The sequence below is a fragment of the Trachemys scripta genome, chromosome 16 (genome assembly GCF_013100865.1).
Source record: "Trachemys scripta elegans isolate TJP31775 chromosome 16, CAS_Tse_1.0, whole genome shotgun sequence".
Taxonomy (NCBI): domain Eukaryota; kingdom Metazoa; phylum Chordata; order Testudines; family Emydidae; genus Trachemys; species Trachemys scripta.
In genome coordinates this window covers 22174951-22196211 of record NC_048313.1, presented here as the reverse complement: position 1 = coordinate 22196211, position 21261 = coordinate 22174951, and the positions used below count along the sequence as shown (strand labels likewise).

Genomic DNA, 21261 nt, shown 5'->3' with positions numbered 1-21261 from the left:
TGGCCCCCCGCTTTCTCCCCACTCTGTCCTCTCCTCAGGCTGGAGCTGTTCTCGATGGTTCCTCCCAGCTAGCTAGCTCCGGGCAGAGCCCAGCCCGCTGTATGTGATGCAACAAGCCACATGTCCCCAGTGATCTGTATGTACGCTGATAGTACGGCGTTGTCCTGCCTTCGAGGCCAGTGGCTTTGCAGATAGGGGTTGTGGGCTGGGGTTGAGTGGGTGGGTTAGTAGGCAGCCGCGGGTCAGGATTGAGAGGCACTGGCAGAGCTAAGTGGGTGGGTTAGGAGGGGGCTGTGGGTCAGGATTGAGAGGCACTGGCAGAGCTAAGTGGGTGGGTTAGGAGGGGGCTGTGTGTCAGGATTGAGGGGCACCGGCAGAGCTGTGGGTGGGGTGGGTTAGCAGGGAGCTGCAGGTTGGGATTGAGGGGCACTGGCAGAGCTGTGTGAGTGTGGCAGGATCCCCAGGGTGCAACCTGGAAATAGGGGACCGCTGTGCCCCCTTAACTCTCCAGCCTGAGCTGTCTCACACAATGCTTTGCTAGTGACAAGCAGCAAACTCTTCCCGGCGCTGTTATCACTCAGCATAACAGCACGTGGAGCCCCACACCCAGCTAGATTGCATGAAGGCACCCAAAGCCACTCATGAATTACACAGAGAAAGGCACCAGCTAATTCCCCCCAGATCCTTACACCCCAGAACTGTACTGTCCTGCCCTGGTCAGAAGCCTCAATTTGCAAAGGACATGTACCAGCTTCTGTAAACTGAGCTGGGATTTCCCAAGCACTTCAAGCAAAATACACTGTTTTAGGTAAAGTATAAAACAGTTTTATTAACTACAGAAAGCTAGATTTTAAGTGATTATAAGTGACAGGCATAAAAGGTCAGAGATAGTTACCAAAGGAAATAAAAGATAAGCGCACAGTCTAAATCTGAAACCTTATGACACTAGGCAGTATTTAGATCAAGCAATTTTCTCACCCCACTGGATGTTACAGTTTTTAATACACAGGCCTCTCCCTTAAGCCTGGACCAGTCTCCTCAGTTGAAGTCTTCATCTTCTCAGTGTTCTTGATCCTTCCAGTGTAGATGCGGGAGGAGAAAGGCCAAAGCCTGGTGCCACTGTCCCCTATTTTATATCCTTAGTCCATCTGCCTAGAAGACACTTGACAGAGGTCTGGGCAGTCCCTGTGCGGCCTGGACTCTTGTAGGCTCCTGACTCTAGGGCCATCCCATGGACAGAGGGTGAGGAGCTCGCTCACAGCCTCTCTCTCACACAGGATGTTCACCATGGCAACGGCACCCAGCAAGTGTTCTACAAAGACCCAGACATTCTCTACATTTCGTTACATCGCCATGACGATGGCAACTTCTTCCCCGGCAGTGGGGCAGCTGACGAGGTGAGAGCATTAGTCTCTGAGCCCTTCCCAGGTTACGTCAGCTCCGCATCCTCTGGGAGACATGGGAATGGGGGCAGCATGCGAGGGGCAGAGCATTGGGGGTGCCCAAGCTGGAGCGTGGCAGGAGAAGAGCTAGCCAGATGCCCTGTTGAATGGATTCACTCTGACCCCTTTTGCACACCTTTCTTGTGAGCACTTGTGCATCACGCATTGCTCACGTGGACGACTGCCGAGAGCCAGTGTTGCACTCGTGCTCCCGGCCAGGTGGAGCCTGTCAAGTTTGAGGCAGGTCTGCGCTCTAGAGCCAGGAGCCCACACCTGGAGACGAATGGTGGCAAAAGGGTCATTCAGAGAAGAGCTCCAGGAACCATCCCAGCCCTGGCAACCCTGTGTGAGGTCAAGGGGCTGAAGGAGTGGCAGATCCTTAGCTTAACAGAGAGCAGGGAAGAATCGACCCAGGCCTGGAAGCATGCACATGGGAGGAGATTTCGGAGAGCAGGGAGCTCTTTAATCTTGCAGACCAAGGCTGAATGAAATCCAATGGCTGGAGCTGAAGCCAGGCAAATTCAGACTGGAAATAGGGTGTGAATGTTTAAGCGGGGGCGGGGGGGGGGGGCCGTTAGGCATCCGAACATCTGCCCTAGGGATGGGGAGAGTTCTCCATGCTCGGAGTCTGGCTGTCACTTTCTACAAGATCTGTTCTGGCTCAACCAGATGTATTGGGCCAGAGGGAGGACACCCTTGGTGGATCCCATGGGCTGGGCATGCGATGCAGGGGCTCAGACCAGATGGTGATGATGGTCCCTTCTGGTCTTAAACTCTAGGAAATCGGGTGAGCACAGGGTGACCACAGCAGGGCCAGGGGAGCTGGGGTTGGTCCTGTGTAGGGTAGGAAGCTGTGGGAGGTGGGAGGGGTCCCTTGGGTCACCAGGGGAAGGTCGGGTGGAGACGGGGGCAGGAATCGGGGAAGCTTGGACAAGAGATGGGCAGAGGGGAAGTTTGGTAAAGTCTTGGGTTGATTGGGGAAGCTTGGGCAGGGCCACATGGCTCCTGTTGGTTGGGGAGGCTGGGTGGGGTCTGACCAGCGGAGGCTGGCCAGGGTGAGGGAGGCTGAGCAGGTCTGTACTGCTTTGCTTACTCGAGAGCCCCCGGCACCTCTCTGCTGTCCTTCGCTGAGCTCTGCTTAGCGTCTGCGGTAAAGAATTCCCCAGGCCTCCCCCTCCCCCAGGGCTGGGTGCTCTGCACAGCTCGCCCAAGGCAGTCCGGCCCCTGCAAGGGCTGTGTGCTCCGCAAAGCCCCCAAGGCCGTGCTGCCCCTGACCTCAGGGCCGGGTACTCTGCACAGCTCCCCCAAGGCTGTGCTGCAGCACCCCATACCCGGCCGTGTTCTCCCTGCAGTGCCCTGGAGGCCAGTCTGGCTCGGGGAGCATGGCTGAGGAGGGGGAAAGGCAGAACACAGATACCGTCCAGTCCCTCGTCCTTTACAATGTACTTTCGAGGGGCTTTGTGCTGAGCGGTGAGGCAGGCCGAGCTCCCGTCCCTCGTCCAGGGGGATGGCAGAGCGGCTGAGGGCGGTTTATGATGCTTAGCCAGGAGCTGTGGTTACTAAGCACATTATGAGCTGTTTTCTCCTCCATGTCTTCCTGCCTATGCCGGGCCCACGGTGTCACGTGGCAGCGGCTGATGGTGTTTGTCCCAGGAATGAGTGTCAGCTCCTCCCTCCGAACACACCCAGCTGTGCAGGACAAGGCCTGGGGGGCTCCCCGTCTGGCCGAGAACACCATTTCAGCAGCAGACTGCACTGAGATCCACCACCGCCATCACGTCCATCAAGTCATCCCCCCCCCTCACCCACTGCCAGCCTCACCTTGTGCAGCCATCGCACAGGTGCAGAGCAACCCTGACTTGGGCCCCTGGGGCTTCCCCTGCAGGAATCCCACTGGGGATTATTATTTTAGGGATGTCCAGGCCTTGATGCCTGTTCTGACTGCCCCGTCTCAGCTCCAGCACCTCCCAGGCCAGAGGTTCCGCACAGTGACTCCTGCCCCCCAACCCAGATCTCGCCGTCGAGCCAGCCTCAGTTGACAGGCTGTGAGGGACGGACAAATCCCCCACGTCCCTGGGGAATCAATTCCAACGGTTAATTCTAAACATCCCGTAGACGAGCTTCGGCTGGCGGCAGGATTCCCCTCCGCTTCCTGTCCCAGACAGTCCCCAGGTAAAGCAGCTGTCATGACCCACCCTGGCTTGCAGTGGAGAGTGTGCAAAGCACAAGGGGTGACATGCCACAGGGAAACACCACAGCTCCTTACTGCGCATCAAGGGCTCTGCTTTGACAAGTCCTCTGAGGTGCAGCCATTGCCCTGGGCCGGAGCCTGAGCCCAGGGACTGGCTGTGGACTACGTGGGTCTCCAGTCTGGCCTCGCTGTAGCCGATCCTGGCTGGGGAGCGTGTAGCTAAGAGCTTCCCTGGCGTGGCACGGCGGGCCCTGCATTGAACACCGGGCCCTCTGCTGCAGCGCTCTTCCTTCCTCTCTTCCAGGTTGGCTCTGGCGCTGGCGAGGGATTTAATGTCAACGTGGCTTGGACTGGTGGGCTCGACCCACCCATGGGGGATCCGGAGTACTTGGCGGCTTTCAGGTAGCCTTCCTGTGGGTGGCTCTGTTCTGAGCCACGCCTCCCCCCCCTCTCTTCCCAGCCATCCCCCTCCCTTCTGTCCCCAGCCGTACCCCTCCCTGTGTCTTCCCAGCCGCGCCCCTCCCCAGCCACGCCCCTCCCCTTCTGTCCCCAGCCATCCCCCTCCCTTCTGTCCTCAGCCACCCCCCTCTCTGTCTCTTCCCAGCCTTGCCCCTCCCCAGCCGCGCCCCTCCCTGTCTCTTCCCAGCCGCGCCCCTCCCTGTCTCTTCCCAGCCGCACCCCTCCCCTTCTGTCCCCAGCCGCGCCCCTCCCTGGCTGTCTTCAGTCATGCCCCTCCCCTTCTGTCCTCAGCCACCCCCGTCCCGTTCTGTGCCCAGCCACACCCCTCCCCATCTCTACTCCAATGCCTCTCTCCCTGGCTGTCCCCAGCCACGTGCCTCCCCATCTCTACCCCAACGCCCCCCTCCCCTTCTGTTCCCAGCCGCACCCCTCTCCATCTCTACGCCCATGCCCCCCTCCCGTTCTGTCCCCAGCCACGCCCCTCCCTGGCTGTCCCCAACCGCACCTCCCCATCTCTTCCCAGCCGCGCACCTCCCTGGCTGTCCCCAGCCCTTCCCCCACCCCTTCTGTCCCCAGCCGCGCCCCTCCCCATCTCTACCCCAACGGCCCCCCTCCCCGGCTGTCCCCAGCCGCACCCTTCCCCATCTCTACCCCAACACCCCCCTTCCCTTCTGTCCCCAGTCGCACCCCTCCCTGTCTCTTCCCAGCCACCCCCTCCCCTTCTGTCCCCAGCTGCACCCCTCCCCATCTCTACCCCAAAGCCCCCCTTCCCTTTTGTCCCCAGCCATGTCCCATCCCAACTGTCCCACGCCATACCCATGGGGAAGGCTAACCCCTAGCCCCCTTCCTCTCCTCCGCCTCCCCCCACCCCAGCCCTAGCCCTGGAGCACCAGACAGGCAGGAAGTGTGGCCCCAGCCCTGAAGTGCTAGGTGGGTGGGCAGCGTGGCTTGGGCACAGGTCCCCCCGCAGTCCTGCTGGGGTTTGGCAGGGCTTGGGGTTCCATCCAGAGGCAGGTGGTCGCATGGCTTCCTGGGGCTCCTCATAGTCCTACGAGGAGCACTGCAGGGGAATGAGGCGTGGGGGGCATTGGTGTGAAGCACATCAGCCCAGGGGCTTCAGCGACCCAGTGCGCAGCACAGTTGGGTATTGGGTTACTGTTAGGCCAGGATCCCAGCCAGGACTCTGAGCCAGTCCCTCTGCAGACTGGGGCGAGCCCATGCCAGCACAGGCTGCTGCTGGCATGCTCTGCATGGCACCCAGTAGCTGCCCACGGGCAGGGGCAGCATTGGCTGCTCCTGCAGGGGATGGTTAGTGACTCCCTTGGGAATCCTGCCTCTTGGGAGGACCTTGGGAGCAGCCCAAATCAGGGAGGTTTGGGTGGCCCCCAAATGGGGCAGCCCAATGCAGGAGTGGGTCTGAAGGGGCAGCCCAGAGTAGGGCGGGGGGGTTGGAAAGATGCAACCCCATCCATTTGGGAAGATGCACAGATCCCCTGTGTCAGGGGGAGACAACAGGGGACCACCCTGGCTGGAACAGCCCCTCTCCCGGCCCCGGCCCAGGGCGTTAAGGAGCGATGTTGGCTCAGCTAAGCACCAGCTGGGAGCTGTAGGCGCTGTGTGAGCCAGCCCAGCGCACATGGCCCTGGCTCACGGCAGTCATCCCCTCTGCTCCCACACCCGGGCTTTGCTTTTACGCCAAAGACTCTATAAATAGCTCTCTGTTTACACGGCAATGTGATCTCCACTCACTCCCAGGCCCCCTGGCCTCGCCAGTGCTGGAGTCAGCCCACCCATGGGCCGCTCAACGCTTCTAGCCAATGTGCTGTCCACAGACCTGCCTAGGTCTTGCCCTGCTTTGTCCAGGACCTCCTCCTTCCCAGAGCCCTAGGGCAGCCATGTGTCCTACTGCAGCAGGGCTGAAAGGGAAAGAGAGTCTGATCCAGCCCCAGAGTGCCTGTGAGCAGCAGCAACCCCTCTGAGAGGCTGCATTTCCAGGGAGCCCGCGGAATATCCTGCCCTTTGAACCAACAGCCTGGTCCCTTCCCTTTTGTTCCCCACCTGCCTGCAGCTGAAACTGGCTCCTGGCTTCGCTCGCTGTCCCCAGGAGCATGGCCTTAGGCTCCCAGCTGGGATCTGCTGGAGAGGGGCCAGCGCACAGACCCAGGGAATCTGGCCATGCTGGAGCTGTTCCTTTGAACGGACATTGTCTGTGTCTGGGATCCAGTGTTCCCGTGGTTTGCTCTCTGTCCCTGTGGGATGTGCAGTGTCTGGCTGTGCGGTCCATAGTATATGACTGTCTGTCTCTCTGTTAGAGGCATAGGCCCTTTAGGAGGGAGCCAGGATCCATGTGGATTTGTGCTCTGGGATGTACATGCAGGACCCTCAGCCCCCAGCCCCCATTATTGACAAGGGGGCTGTGCGACCTTCGTGCACCAACTAACCCAGACAGTCTCTTCAGTGTCGCTCAGTAGGCCTCAGCCTTTTCTTCCCGAAACACCTCTTCCTTCCCCACCTCCAGCCCTGGCCATATGTTTCCTCACTTTCTTTCCTGGCACAGATCCCAATTTCCTCCCTCTCCTTCCACCATCAGCGGCAAGTGCCCACTCCATTCACAACCCACCTGATAAAATGATCAGCAACAACTAGTTAGCCGTGACATATGAAGTGTAATCATTACTCTTCAGAGTGAACACTCCATCTCTGAATGGGAGGGAGTTCACACCTCCCAGAGCCATTGTTTCAGGCTGTCTGCAGGCTCCAGAAGACGTCACTGCATTGGTACACAGGTTATGTTGAGAAGGCCAGCTTCACTACCCTGAGGGCTGGAAAGCATAGATCCTGCCAAACCAGCGCATGTTACAGGGGCTCCATCGAGCAGGACAGTTCTGGCCTGTGGCCTAGAGTTTGACACCTGCTCTAGGGTACCTTTTGTGTGTTTGTCTTTAAAGTTCTAATCACAGAGTTTGTGCAGCACCTGTCACCACTGCACCGTCCCAGAGGGGCCTTTTCCTGGGGCCGAGGTGTAGGGAGAGAAGGCCGTGTGCTCGGCTGCAGTTTTGTGCAGAGATTCGTTGTGTCGTCCAGCTCTGTGGATGCTGCTCCCCCTGCAGTTCCCTGCTAATGCCTCTCTAGTTGCGTCAGTGTCAGAGCTGGGACTGGAAGCCGGGCGGCCCAGCCTCTGCCGTGTGCTCAGCCCCGGGCCATTGCCCCTGCTGAACGTATGTTTTCTTCCCTGTCAGAACTGTCGTGATGCCGATCGCCCACGAGTTCTCCCCGGACGTGGTGCTGGTGTCTGCAGGGTTTGACGCAGCCGACGGCCACCCGCCACCGCTGGGAGGCTACAAAGTCTCTGCCAAATGTAAGGAGCTGCAGTTGATGCTTGTGCACCGGCAGGTTAGAAAGCAAGCCAGGACTGGGTCTGCCCGGAACAGGACGGTTCAGGAGCTGCTACGGGAGGCCAGCAGGGGAGGAATGTGCTCCCAGTGTGGAAGCGAGGGAAGAGCTGCTCCAGGGGCGGCTCCCGTGGCTGGCACTGGCCCAGAGGGGCTCTCCACGTAGCAAAGGCCAGGGCAGGAGGGGGCTGCTCCTGGGGGGTTATTGTAATAGCAGCCCAGGCCTGTGCTCTGTGATGCAGCAACCACCCCCATTTGCTGTCTGGCATTTTGGCATTAGCCAGAGAGTCCTGAACTGAGTGGCTCAGCCCTGCTGGCTGCGTGCTCGTTAAGGCCCCTCTCAGCAGGATGGGGAAGCCATGGGGGAGCTGACCAGCCTCACTGGCACACATGGTCCCGGGGATACAGAGTCCCCGAGGCTGATGGTCTGGGCTGGGGTCCAATGCCAGCTGCTTGTACCCTGTCAGCCCCGCTCCTGGTAGCCAGGGCAGTCTGCAAAGCAGGCACGTGCCTGGGCATGGTCAGTGCAGCAGCGTGGCTGACAGGCTGCCCCTTTGGCTTCTTCCTCCTTAGGCTTCGGCTACATGACCCGACAGCTGATGAGTCTGGCAGGAGGAGCCATCGTCCTCGCCCTGGAAGGGGGCCATGACCTCACGGCCATCTGCGATGCCTCAGAGGCCTGCGTGTCCGCCCTGCTGGGCAATGAGGTGAGGCCGCGAGCTCCGGCATGTGCTCCTCCCAACCCCAGTGGTCAGGGCAGCGGAGCTGGGAGGCAGCCCGAGCTCCCTGGCCCTGCCCCAGTGGTTGCTGCCCCGTGGAACTGGCAAGAGGGGGGCTGGATCCCATGGAAGATAGGGGAGGTGCACTCGCCCACAGGTGCTGACTCCGTGGGTGCTCTGGGGCTGGAGCACCCATGGGGAAAAATTAGCAGGTGCTAATTTCTGCACCCACCGGCAGCCAAGCTCCCCCCCGCTCGCCTCCTGCTCCCCCACCCCCGCGCCGTGTCCCCCCCTCCCTTCAAGGCCCCCACCCCCCGGCCGCCTAACAGCTGTTTGGCAGCACTTAGGACTTTCCGGGGGAGGAGCGGGGACGTGGCGTGCTCAGGGGAGGAGGCGGAGAAGAGGCAGGGCAGGGGCGGGGACTTGGGGGAATGAGGGCGGCAAGGGGGCAGGGCTGGGGTTGGAAAAGGTGGGGGGGCGGAGACTTTGGGGAAGGGGTGGAATGGGGGTGGGGCAAGGCCAGTGCAGGGGCAGGAAGAAGTGGGGAGGGGGCGGGGCCAGGGACGGTGGGCGTCGAGCACCCACCGGGCAGAGGGGAAGTCGGCGCCTATGCGTGACTCGCCCAGCTCCTGTCCACTGGACACTGCCACACAGCAGGGTACCCCCTTTGCCCACAGCCTGCTATCCTCTGCAGGGGCCTGTTGTCTCCTGCAGCATTGGGGGGCCCATGTGGGGGCAGGACAAGGCTGATCTGTTATGACAGGCCCTGTCGTCCCCACCAGTCTGCTCCTCTTCCATCTCCCTGAAGCAGGACGCACTGTTCAGCATCCCTAACGCCAGCCTGGTGCCTATCTAATAGGCCGGCCCCAAGTATCCCAGAACCTCCATGTAGGGCAGTAGGGCGCAGCTGCGACCCCGGCTGCCCCACAGCCCAGCGTTCCATCACAGGGCCAGCCAAAAGTCGCCGTGTGTTCCGGCTGCGCTGCCCCCTGGGGCTGAGCGGGGGATTGCACAACTCTCTGCACCGAGCTCCCCTCCCGGCCGGAAGCAGCACTAATGGCCTGGCTGGCGTTTGTCCCTGCAGCTGGATCCCCTCCCAGAGGAGAGCATGAGGCAGAAGCCGAACCCCAATGCTGTGCGCTCCTTGGAAGCAGTGATCCGGGTCCAGAGTGAGTGTGCCTGGGAGGAGCTGACTCCAGGGGGGCCAGAAAAGGGATATGGGAGGGAGGGGGGGAGTGGGGACACGGCGCCCCACAGTCACACCGCCATTCCAGAGCGGGCTCCATCACTGGTACTCAGCACCCGCCTCAGCTGGGGCTCGAGAGCGTGGTGGGGGTGCTGGAGCTGTGTGGCTGCTTCATGCCTGGAGCTACAGGCAGGGGCGCAGCCCCAGCGCCAGAAGTCACATCAGGGTCTCATTTCCCTCCCAGAGAAGGCTAAGCCATGCCACTCACCCTAGAGAACTTGGGAAAGCCTCTAGTGCAGGAAAACCCAGACAGCCAGAGGCTGGACAAAGCTAGGCCAGCCTCCCCGTTCCTCTCTGTGAGCAGCAAGCCCTCTGCCCCTCCTCCTCCTCTTCTCTGAGCAGGAAGACCCCTCTCTCTTCCTCCCCTGCTCTGAGAATGGGGAGGCCACCCCTCCCCCTGCCCCAATGTGCCCTCATGGGGGTGAGGGTCCCCCTAAGCCCTGCCTCTCTTTCAGGTAAATACTGGGGCGCCGTGCAGCGCTTTGCCTCCAAGGTGAGCTGCTCGTTCCTGGAGATGCAGCACCATGACCCAGAGGAGGTGGAGACGGTGACGGCCTTGGCCTCCTTGTCGGTGGCAGTGATGGTGGAGAAGAGGTGATGGAGCCATTCCCTGTAGCCCTGGGGTCGCCCAGAACCCCAGCACTGCTCTCTGGCCCTGAGCCTCTTGGCACCATGGCTCCGGTGTGCTGTCAGCCAGGGACCAGGGCATGGGCGAGCTGTGGGCACCTGTTGGGCCTAACCCCCTAAATCCCTAACCAGCAACCCCCTGAGCCCAGCCTGCACCAGCTTTGTGAGTGCAACACAGACTGCCCTCACGGGGCACTAGGGTAGTGCCTGGGGATTCCCTCTTCTTGGGGTCTGCCCCTTGGGGTTGTCCGGCACCCACTAGGGCAAGATCGGTCCAAAGGCATTTAGCGCCCAGGGCTTGCAACTGCAGTATCACGTTTGCAAGTGCACCCCCACAAGTAGGGGATGGCGGGGGGAGCAGCCCCCCTCTGGCCTTGGTGTATGGGGAATTCCAGCTGTTCCCCTGGGGGTTGGCAGGGGGAGGAGGCCCCCATCTAGCCATGGTGTGTGGGGAATTCCAGCTGCTCCCCTTGGGGTTAGCAGGGGGAACAGGCCCCCTCTGACCATGCTGACTGGTTTCCTCTACTGTAGGCCAGAGGATGAGCCGATGGAGGAAGAGGAGCCCATGAATCAGTGATGAGCGGTGCTGGTCTCTGAGTCGCCAGTGGCAGGAAGGAGTCTGGACTCTCCCTAGCCCGTGACTCGCTCTCGACTCTTGGCTGCCTGTTTGCCACGTTGTCCTCTCTCCCCAAGTCACATCCCGGAACGGCCTGGCCCTCCAGCTGCGGTATCGGCAGGTCATCCGCAAAGGATCCCACTGCTGCCTGGGAATCACCCTCCTGCTTGGGATCAGCCGAGGACCAGAAACTCCCTCTCAAAGGATCTGCCCTGCAGTGCTTGGCAACGCACCTTCCACCTGCTCTCCCCTCAGGGCCTTGCAGGGGCGTAAAGGGCCAACGGGGTGTGAGAAGACCTCGGCCCTGCCCCCTTGGTGGAGAGCTGCTTTTCTCCAAGGGCTCGTCCTGTGGCAGTGGGGAACTGGACAGGTGTTGGGATGGACAGTGGTGGCTGACATGCAGTTCAGAGCCAACCTCAGGATTGTGCCCCTTCTCCAGACAGCCAAAGGTTCCACCAGGGACTCCCTGCACTGCCTGCTCCTGGGAGGGGGATGGAACATTCCTTGTACCTTTGTCTAGGAGCGATCAGAGCCTCCGGCCAGGCACGAGGTGGGAGCTAGGGGTGACGATGACTTGGGGCTCGAGCCCATTGCGAATGAGACGAGGTTAGAAGATGGTTGACGACATGCAAATCACAGGGAAGCCCTGGACTCCAGTGTCCCATGTGCCCAGAACTGCAAGCCTGGGACTTGGTCTCCTTAACCACTAACCAGAGCGTAAGCCCTTGGGGACGGGGCCCCTCTGATTTGCACTATCTGCAGATTACACGTGCTAATACGCACCTGACATACCCTTCTTTCCATGGGACTTTGGGGAACAAACTCCTCTGCAGATGGACGTTCATGGGGTGATCTGAGCCCTGGAACAACCAGCCCGGCCAGTGACCTGAGGATCCATGTCTAATGGGGCCCTTTGTCCGGCTCCAGAGGAGGGGGGCTTCTTCCAAAGTAGCCACTAAGGGCTCTCCCAGTGTCCTTGAGACAGCCCTCACTAGGGAGCCTGCCTTAGCCCCCAGCCCTCTTCCCTGCCCAGTACCCCAGCTGTCGAGGAGAAACAGGGCATCTTAGGGCTAACATGGGCTCAGCTCAACCGGGGTCTGAACGCTGCTCAGTGCTCAGCTAGTCCAGGAAGGCACATTAGAAACACTCCAGAGAGCCCCCGAGATCCAGCCAGAGCCTCTCTGGAGTGAGCAGAAACCCCAGCCCAATACCTGCTCCCCTAGAAGTCACAGGTGCTGTGCAGACCCTGCCCGAGCTCAGGACCCCCATCATGCAAGGTGCCGCACAGCCACCCCTCCACCGCCGACATTGAGGCCCTGTAAGCCTGGTGCTTCACAGACCCCAACCAAGATCAGGGTCCAGTCGTGCTAGCTGCTGCACGGACCCCAACCACGATCAAGCCAGGTGCTGCACAGACCCTAGCTGAGACTGGGGCCCTGTCAAGCCAGCACTACACAGGCACACAGTGACTGACTGCTCCCTTCCTCAACTTCCGTGGGACTAGGATCTGGGCAGATCTTGCAAAGTGTTTCCCCCCTCCCTGGGTAGACCACATGGGTTCACACACACGCCCCTGTAGCCTTGGCGCCTTCCACTCACCCAGCTGGAGGAGACCAGCGGTTCTGCTCCCCAGAAATGGCATTGGAGAGCCTGTGGCCTCCAAAATTGGCAGCTTTTACAACCCTCACTGACCCCGGCTTCACTGTTTGTATCATCTCACAGCGACACGGAAGAGCTAAAAACATATTCTCCCCCCCCCCCCCCCCCAAACAGGTTTTGCTGAGGAACAGCGTTGGGTCGGCTGGCAGCAGTTTCCTGGGAGAAGAACAGCCCGCCCCCCCCCACCCCCAAAAGCGCCAGCGTCAGCCTGTGCTACAAGCCAACACTCCTGGGTTAATCTCCAGCTGGCTCCTGTCCAGGTGGGGTCGTCGTGTCCAGTCTCCTAGTGTAATGGGAGCGAGCCCTCCTCTGCCAGGGGCACCGGGGATCGACCCCTCTCCACTCCTTGGCTGTGTCCTCCAGGACAATCTCGCCATTTCTTTAGAGAGGGGCCTGGCCCAGAAGCTGATGTGACATGCAGCAGTGGGAGCAGTTGGGCCCATTATCTGGGGCCTGTGTGATGGCCACAAGCACTTTCTGGGGGGCGCCCCCCTTGGCTGAACTGAGTGTCTCCTTGGGTCCATGCCAATGTCCCAAATAGAAGCACACAGGAAGTGTGGAGACATGCATTTCAGTGAGGCCGGTGGGGCAGACTGCAGGGCCTGGGATACCTGGCCAGGGTCTGGAGGTGGGGGGTAGGCATGCAGGGCTGGGTGTCTGGCGAGGCACTGTCTGCAAGGAGAGGGAGAGTCTGTTTGTAAAAATATAACAAAGAGAAAAAAAGACCTTGGAAGAATAAATATTTCTTTGCCTTAGAACTGCACAAGCTGTGTGCGGGGATATGGCTACATCGCCGACCTGGGTCTCAGACACTCACGGCACAGCTCAGACTGCACTACGGCCTGCACCATCCACGTGCTCCCCTGGATGTGGCTTCCCCCCCCCCCCCCCCCAGAGCCCCATGGACATGTTCCCTCCAGTGCCCCAATGGGTCTGTTGTCCGCCCAGTGCCCCATGGGTATGTTCCCCCCAGAGCCTAATGCCCCAGTGGGTCTGTTGTCAGCCCAGTGCCCCATGGACACATTGGCCCCCGAGCCCAATGCTCCTGTGGGTCTGTTGTCCCCCCCAGTGCCCCATGGATATGTTCCCCCCAGAGCCTAATGCCCCTGTTGGACGGTAGTCCCCTCCCCAGTGCTCCACAGATACATTCCCCCTAGAGCCTATTGCCCCTGTGTGTCTGTTGTCCCCTCCAGAAGCCAATGCCCTTGTGGGTCTGTTGTCCCCCACATGGGTGTGTTTTCCCTCCAGAGACTGGCTGCCTTGTGGAAGAGATGACAGCCAGCCATGTTACTGGGCTCAGTGCATGTGGGCCTGAGTGAAGTTCTCTGGCCTGTGCTGGCCAGGAAGTCAGAAGAACTGAGCTTCTGGGCTTAAGCTCTAGGAAACTACAACTCCTCGGAGAAGAGAGTTGCTGCCCTCTTTGGGCCTGGCTTTTGGTGATGCGCTCTGGCCTGGCAGCACGCCTAGGGTTGCCAGGTCTCCGGTTTTCAACTGGAACCCCGGGTCAAAAAGGGACCCTGGCGGCTCCGGTCAGCACTGCCGACCGGGCCATTAAAAGTCCGGCTAGACCCTATCTGTCCTGGTACTAAACTGTGCCCCGGAAGTAGCCAGCAGGTCCAGCTCCATACTCCCATTGGCTGGGAACCGTGGCCAAGGGGAGGGGGGGCAGTGCCTCCTGCCCCCCGTCCACCCAGGAGCAGGACCTGCTGTCCTAGCACGGAGCCTTAGCCCATTGTGCCGCTGACCGGGAGCCGCCTGAGCCCCAACCTCCTTCCCCAGCCCTGAGCCCCCCCCAAACCCCTCATCCCCAGCCTCACCGCACCCCAGAACCTGCACCCCCAGCCCAGAGCATTCACCCCCTCCCGCATCCCAACTCCCTGCCTGGAGCCCCCTCCCGCACCCTGAACCCCTCCTTTCTGGCCCCACCCCAGAGCCTGCACCCCCAAACACACCCCAACCCCCTGCCCCAGCCTAGTGAAAGTGAATGAGGGTGAGGGAACATGGTGAGTAGGGGTGGGGCTGCAGACCTGCAAGCCCCTTGCTGGGGGTCTCTGCTGCCTTGGCTTAGCAAAGGAAGGGCCCTCCACCATGCTGCTGCCCCGCAGTGTCGCTGCGGCCTCGGCTAGCAAAGGCTGTTGTTGTGCTGGGCCTGAACTTTGAGGTTTCCAAGGTAACAAAAGGCCCACTCAGCCTGTTACATAAAATTGTGGCGGAAAGTCAGCAGAAGCAGACACCCACTGACCCGGCACGGACAGGACTGCTGGAGCGAAATGCAGAGGGGCCTACAAGGCTCTTGGTTAAGCCACTGTTAGCATGGCAACGAGCTAAACCTGGAAGTGGGAGGGAATGTTTACCATTAGAATCACCAAAATGTGCTTTAATTGGTGAATGTTAATGGACCTTCAGTGTTGCGGGGATGGGGGGTGTCAAGCAATGGGAGCAAGGACATGGTTGGTCTGGAAGGCACCAGCTTTACCAGGATAGCTGCTACTCCTGCTGTCTCCTGGGACTCCAGGGGTCACCATGATCATCAACTTGAGCCTAAAGGTGGTCTGGCCTGCGAGAGAGCAGTCTCTGAGAAGGCCTCATTACAAGAGCTGGACAGATAATTGATCTTTTGTTTCACTCGCAATTCCCCTCTCCCCCCCCCCCCCCCCCAAAAAAAAAGATTCATTGCAGGTTGAATTGAAAATCACTTTTTTCAAAAAAATTGGAAGTCAAAAATCCCAAACTCAGTGCCAGACAAAACCCAGAGTGAATGATTTGAGTTCTAGTGGAGCACAAATTGAACAAGCATCAAAATGTGATGCAGTTGTGAAAAAGGTGACGATCATTGTGGGGGCTATTAACAGGCGTGTCAGACACAGGCGCTCATTGGCCCACTCTGCTCGGCACGCGTGAGGCCTCAGCTAAGGGCCGTGTCCGGTTCTGGGTGCTGCACTTTAAGAACAAGGTGGGCAAACTGGAGACGGTCCAGAGGAGAGCAGCAAAAATGATCAAAAGTTTAAAAAACCCTGACCTCTGAGGCAAGGTTAAAAAAAGGAATATTTACTTCTTGAGAAAAGAAGACTGAGGCGGGAATCGGATTTCAGTCTTCAACTATGTTAAGGCGGTTCTAAAGAGGACTCTAATCAATTGGTCTCCATAGCCACTGAAGGTAAGACAAGAAATAATGGGCTCGATCTCCCCCACGCTAGCGTCGAAGCTGGTGGAAGCTCAGTGTTGCTGCCAGCCAGAGGCCAGTGGGCCGACGCTGGGGGCGGCCCGGCGCAGCGGGTGGCCGACTTGAGCAGGTGCTGAGGCTATCCAGTGACCTGGCGCTCAGGTCAGCCAGTAGCCCAGAGCTAGAGCGGATGCTGAAGCTGGCCGGCAGCCCAGTGCTGGGGGTGGCCCGGGATAGTTTGGCTGGGGCTTCTCTGCCCAAGGGGGGTCGAGGGTGGGCGCTCAGGGCTCCGGTGGATGGAGGGGGGGTGGCCACTGGGGTCTCCAGCTGACGGGGCGGTAGGGGCTAGCCGTCCCAAAGGGGGGGGCTCACGCCCCGCCCATGATCTGCAGCAAGGGAGATTTAGGTTAGATATTAGGAAAAGCTTTCTAACTATAAGGCTAGTTAAGCTCTGGAATACGCTTCCAATGGATGTTGTGGAATCCCCGTCACTGGAGGTTTTCCACAAAAAGGCTGGTCAAACACCTGTCATAGATGCTCTAATGTAACACCGACAGAGCCTGGTCATTAGTGGTCAGGATTGAACCTGGGACCTCTAGAGCTAAATGCAGGAGCCTCACATGGCTCTTAGCTAAGGCGGTAGAGCAGACACATTAATCTCTAAGTGGTCTCGGTGCCTCTAGATGGGACAGAGCACCACACCCAGGAGGTGTGTGGGTTACACTAGCACAGGGGGCCTTGATGACTTCTCAAGGTTCTGTTCCACCCCTGCATTTCTACGATTATGGATTGTCACCGTGGATGTCACTGAACCAGGGAAAGGCAATGAGAATGACTCTACAGCCTGGTGGTAAGGTTGTGCTTGCCTAGGATGTGGGAGACCCCAATGCTCCAATGACTATGTCAGCACCGTCTGCTTCAGCTGTGTGGTGAATCTAGTCCCCCTTCCTTTGCGTTAGTCAAAAATGCCTGAAATTGAAGCAAAACATTTTGAGTTGGGTTGAAACAGAATGTACCCTTTTGACATTACCAAAAGGATTTTTTTTTTTTTTTGGTTCAGTCAAAACTATTTTGCAACCTTGACAAGAATTTTGCAGTTTTTGGCAAATAAACTATTTCCTAGAATTTTTTTGCCCAGCTCTAATTGCCGCCTCCCACGTCTTTGGCTAACTCCTGAGATGTGAGACTTAGATTTCTTGCTGTCACCCCCTCGCCATCATGTGTCATTTCCTTTCCTCTCGGTTTGACTCCTCTTTTCTCTTTCTCACCTTTTACGTTCTGTGTAACAAGTCTGGCTGAGCCACCGGGACAAGCCCCCCTTTTTGAGCGGAGAAGCAGCAACAAGCAATGCCTTGAATAGCTCAATGCCGGTTCAAATTTGCCAGGTCTCGTAGTGCCTGATCCCACACTATCCTGGGCCTATGTTTCTCCACCAGTGAGGCTGCAAGTGAGAGTCCGCACAAGGGAGAGAAGCTGCATGGTCTCTCTTTGCTTTTTTTTCCTCTCCCTATTCATGTGTGACTGTCTTGTTTTAAAGGAAAGAGTCCAGTTATGTCTGCACTAGAGCCCTTACAGCGGCACAGGTGAACCAATACAGCTATGCCGTTGAGATTCCACCAGCTGCAACAACAGCTCCAGACCATGCTAAACCAACCTTTTCTCCCCCCTGCCAAAGCACAGGCATCTTTAAGGCAATCTAAAAGACTGCATGGAGTGTTGATGTAGCTGTGTTGGTCCCAGGACATTAGAGAGACAAGATGGGGGAGGGAATATCTTTCATTGAACCAACTGCTGTTGGTGAGCTAGACAAGCTTTCAAGCTACACAGCACAGTTCTTCAGGTCTGGGAAAGGTACTCAGAGGGCTTGTCTACACTTAAAACACTGCAGCTGTGCCACTGGAGCACCTCGGCGAAGATGTTATTTACACCTACGGGAGGGCTTCTCTAGCTAGCGCTATCTACACCAGGGGTTAGATGCGTTTAACTGCATTGCTTGGGAAGTGGATATTTCACTCTCCTGAGCAATGTAATTATACTGACCTAATTTCCAAGGCCTGGTCTACACGACAGCGTTAGGTCGACACAAGGCAGCTTATGGTGCTCTAACTATGTAAGTGTCTACACTAAAATTTTGCTCCCGCTGGCGTAACTGCCCCGCTACACTGACTGAATAACTCTATCTTCACGAGAGGCGTAGAGTCCAGTTATGTCTACACTAGAGCCCTTACAGTGGCACAGATGAACCAATACAGCTATGCCGTTGTAAGATCTCTCATGTAGCTGCTCTGTGCCGACAGGAGAGAGTGCTTCTGTCAACGTAATTACACCTCTCCTAACAAGCAGCGGTAGCTATGCCGGAGAGAGAAGCTCTCCTGCTGACATATCGCTGTGCACACTGCCACTTATGCTGCTAAAATTTATGTTGCTCAGGCAGGTTTTTTTCACACCCCCTGAGCAACACAACTTTTGCCGACATAAGTGGTAGTGTAGACATGGCCTCAGTGTCGATGTAGTTAGGTCGATGCAGCATTAATGTAGACGTTGCTTATATCGATTGTTAACTGGCTTTCAGAAGCCATCCCATAATGGCCCATGCGACAATACAAACAACATAAGCGCTCCTGCTGAGGGTGCACACTGCTGACACAAGGAGCAAAATGTAGACATGCACAATCAATTAGGGTGACCAGACAGCAAGTGTGAAAAATTGGGACAGAGGGTGGGGGGTAATAGTAGCCTATATAAGAAAAAGCCCCAAATATCAGGACTGTCCCTATAAAATCGGGACATCTGGTCACCCTACAATCAATGTAATTACTGCGGTGTCTGTACGGGGACCTAAGTTAGGTTGACTTAATTGTGTCGTGTAGACATTCCCCTAGTGTAGGCCAGGCCAGAGTGTTATAGCTAAATACAAGATAGAATGAATTGTGAGCATAAGTAGTTAACACGTATTTCACGGACCATTCAAGGTGAGATGGCCCTTTAACACCCTTCCAGTCATTATGGGGGGAAGGAAGGGAAAAAAACTGGCGGGGCGGGGGGGAGAGGGTTGTTAGTAGGTTATAGTTTCTTGTAATAAGCCATAAATCAAGTGTCTCTATTCAGTTCATGACTTTTTGTGCCTACCAAAGTTATGAATTTAAGCTCCCAAGCTTGTCTTTTGAAGGTGTTGTGCAGGTTTCCTTTGAGAATGAGGGCTGAGAAGTCAGATAGGGAGTATTCTCTTTGTGAAAAGTGTTCCCCCACAGGTAATAATAATGTGTTTATGTCTTTTATCATTTTTTCTGTGTGAATTCATTTGAGAGCACTGTGATTCTCGTTTCACCCACATAGTTGTTGTTCGGGCATTTAGTGCATAAAAATGAGGTACACCACCTGTTGTGATAGGCATGTGCGTACTGATGGATTTTGCAAGGTGTGTTGCAGGGTACGGGGGTGTTGATCATCGTAGTAGTAGAAATATGTCTGCAAGTTTTGCCTCTGTTGTTCTGACAGGGTCTGGTGTTGCTTTGAGTTGGTATCCTGGTCTAGAAGATTGTCAAACAGGCATTTTTCCCTATAAAAAGCTCTGGCCAGTCAAAGAGAAAGGGAAAACTATATTGTCAAACTAGAAGATTTGCTTAATACTTACATTTAAAAAGTTTTAACTTTTTCTGTGTCTGTAATAATAATAATAATAATAAAACAATAACAACAATAATTGCTGTTATAAGAATTTGAAAAGGTTTTTTTCCCCTTTGGATTAATATTTCTAGATATTCTAAGTAATATGGTATTGTGCTTTTTTAATTAATCTCAAAAGGACATTACTTTTTTAAAGCAGATTTTAAGCTATTTATCTTTCTTTTTTATTCTTTGATTAATGCTTGACAAGTTTAATTTAAAGGAGGCTTTTACGGCAATTTATACTTACAAAAATGTCTGTGCCTTTATTTCAGATGCACCTTGAATCTTAGCAATAAATGAAGACATACTAAATCATATTTTAATAGGATTTTTATTTATTTTAATGAACAATTAGATAGTTTGAAAACTGCTATCAGCTCATGAGGGTAGAGCATCCACCAGTTGTAATATGTAAAAAGTAAGGATTACATAGGGAAAAACACATTTAACCTGGAAAATTCTTCCCAGACTTTCCGGTGGCTGGCAGCTAAAACTGAATGGCTGGAGCCTACAAAGAAATACACACATGCACTCATGTGAGTAATTCCATATGTTGCACCAGGACAATGCATGTGAATAAAATTTCATGTGCATAAGTATTAATGAATTAATGTAATTAATATATTAATAACCATTAATGTATTAATGGATACTTTTTTCTGCTGTCTTACTCAGTTCAACCAATGGAATTGCAGTATGCAAATGAAGATAGGCAGGGCAATGATTGGTGGAGTTACCTCTGATGTCACAATAAGGTTTGACTATCTTGGGTGTTTTTTGCATTGGTGCAGCTACAAGGGTGCAATCCCATGGTGCTGAAGGGGTATAAAAAGTGACTTGCACTGATGTGGCTGAACTCAGTTTGCTCGTCTGTCACTTGGGAACAGAATGGGGCTTGTAACACAATATTGCGCAGTTGTGTTTCCATATAGAGGCAGGAGATTGTATGGGCGCATACACACACACACCCCCAATTAATTATGATGAGATCTGTGGCGGGAGAGGGAGAGTGTGTTTGAAGAATACAGATTTTGTCATTTTTATCATTTATAGTCAAACAGGAACCAGAATCTGCCTGGACTCCCGGCTGCTGGAAGGAGAACAACAGTTTCCCCCCTTTTCAGCAGCCACAGTTTGGTTTGCTGATGGTGGGGAAGATGTGGAGGCATTGTCCTTTTTCATTATTGCTTGTACTCTGGGTTTGCACCTGAATGTGAGGAAACTGCCTGTTGTGTCTGGAGAATCAGGAGAAATAACCAGGGTCGTGCTGCAGCAGGAGATCCGGGTGGGGTGGGTTCCAGATATCCCAGATCCTGGGGTTTTGGAGCCGTTTTCAGCATCTGCATAGCTCTTGCCTTGGAGGGCAGAACTATTGTGCACAAAACATTGCTCAGAGAAAAGCTCAGCAATGTGAGAAATTAAGTGCTGGGACCCTCCATAGCAATCTGTCATTAGCTCAGTAAGTGTCCATGTGGAAATGCCCACACCTTTGCCATGTATCCTTCAGCCAAAGCGTTCACACTTGGGTGCCTAAAGAAATGGGCTGATTTCCAGAGGTGCTGAGACCTTTTGCTTCAGTAGCACACCAGATTTAGATGTGTAAATATGGATTTAGGCGCTGTGGCCTTGCTGCACAGCTGGTCCCTACTAGACTGGGAAAGGACCAGTGCAGAGGTGCCTTATCAGTTAAGTTTAAAAGCAAAACCCTGGGGACCAGCATGGTTGTGATGCTGCAAATTCACTTGCTGGGTGTTGCATCCCTCCACCATCCTCTGTGGCTGTGAATGGTCTCTCAGCCTCACCTGGGAGCTGAAGGAGCTTGGAGAGGTCACTCCTAACTTGCTCCAGAGGCAGTTTCTTAGTCTTGTCTAGGATCAGAGCTGGGCAAAAATTTCAATTTAAAATATCAGTAAACTCTCTAATTCTGATGGGAAAACCCCAGGAATTTGAATGTGTGATTTTTCTGCCCTTGATTTTCAACCCGCCAAGCTAGCAGAATCTACTGGCTCCAACCAACAGTAGGGTTACCATATTTCAACAAGCAAAAAAGAGGACGGGAGGAGCCCCGCCCTAGCCCC

At 56.0% G+C, this 21261-nt stretch overlaps 1 protein-coding gene across 4 annotated transcripts in view; it reads left to right on the top strand.

The window, feature by feature from the left end:
* The window catches only part of HDAC7 (histone deacetylase 7), a 203504-nt gene extending 190390 nt beyond the window's left edge, over positions 1 to 13114 (top strand). For all 4 annotated transcript variants that reach the window (XM_034792076.1, XM_034792075.1, XM_034792073.1 and 1 more), the window contains 7 exons: positions 1278 to 1397; positions 3938 to 4035; positions 7332 to 7450; positions 8058 to 8191; positions 9288 to 9372; positions 9905 to 10043; positions 10608 to 13114. In XM_034792076.1, the coding sequence (XP_034647967.1) occupies positions 1278 to 1397; positions 3938 to 4035; positions 7332 to 7450; positions 8058 to 8191; positions 9288 to 9372; positions 9905 to 10043; positions 10608 to 10653 (741 nt within the window). In that variant the 3' untranslated portion in view covers positions 10654 to 13114. The remainder of the gene's footprint in view (positions 1 to 1277; positions 1398 to 3937; positions 4036 to 7331; positions 7451 to 8057; positions 8192 to 9287; positions 9373 to 9904; positions 10044 to 10607) is intronic.
* The last annotated feature ends 8147 nt before the right edge of the window (positions 13115 to 21261 follow it).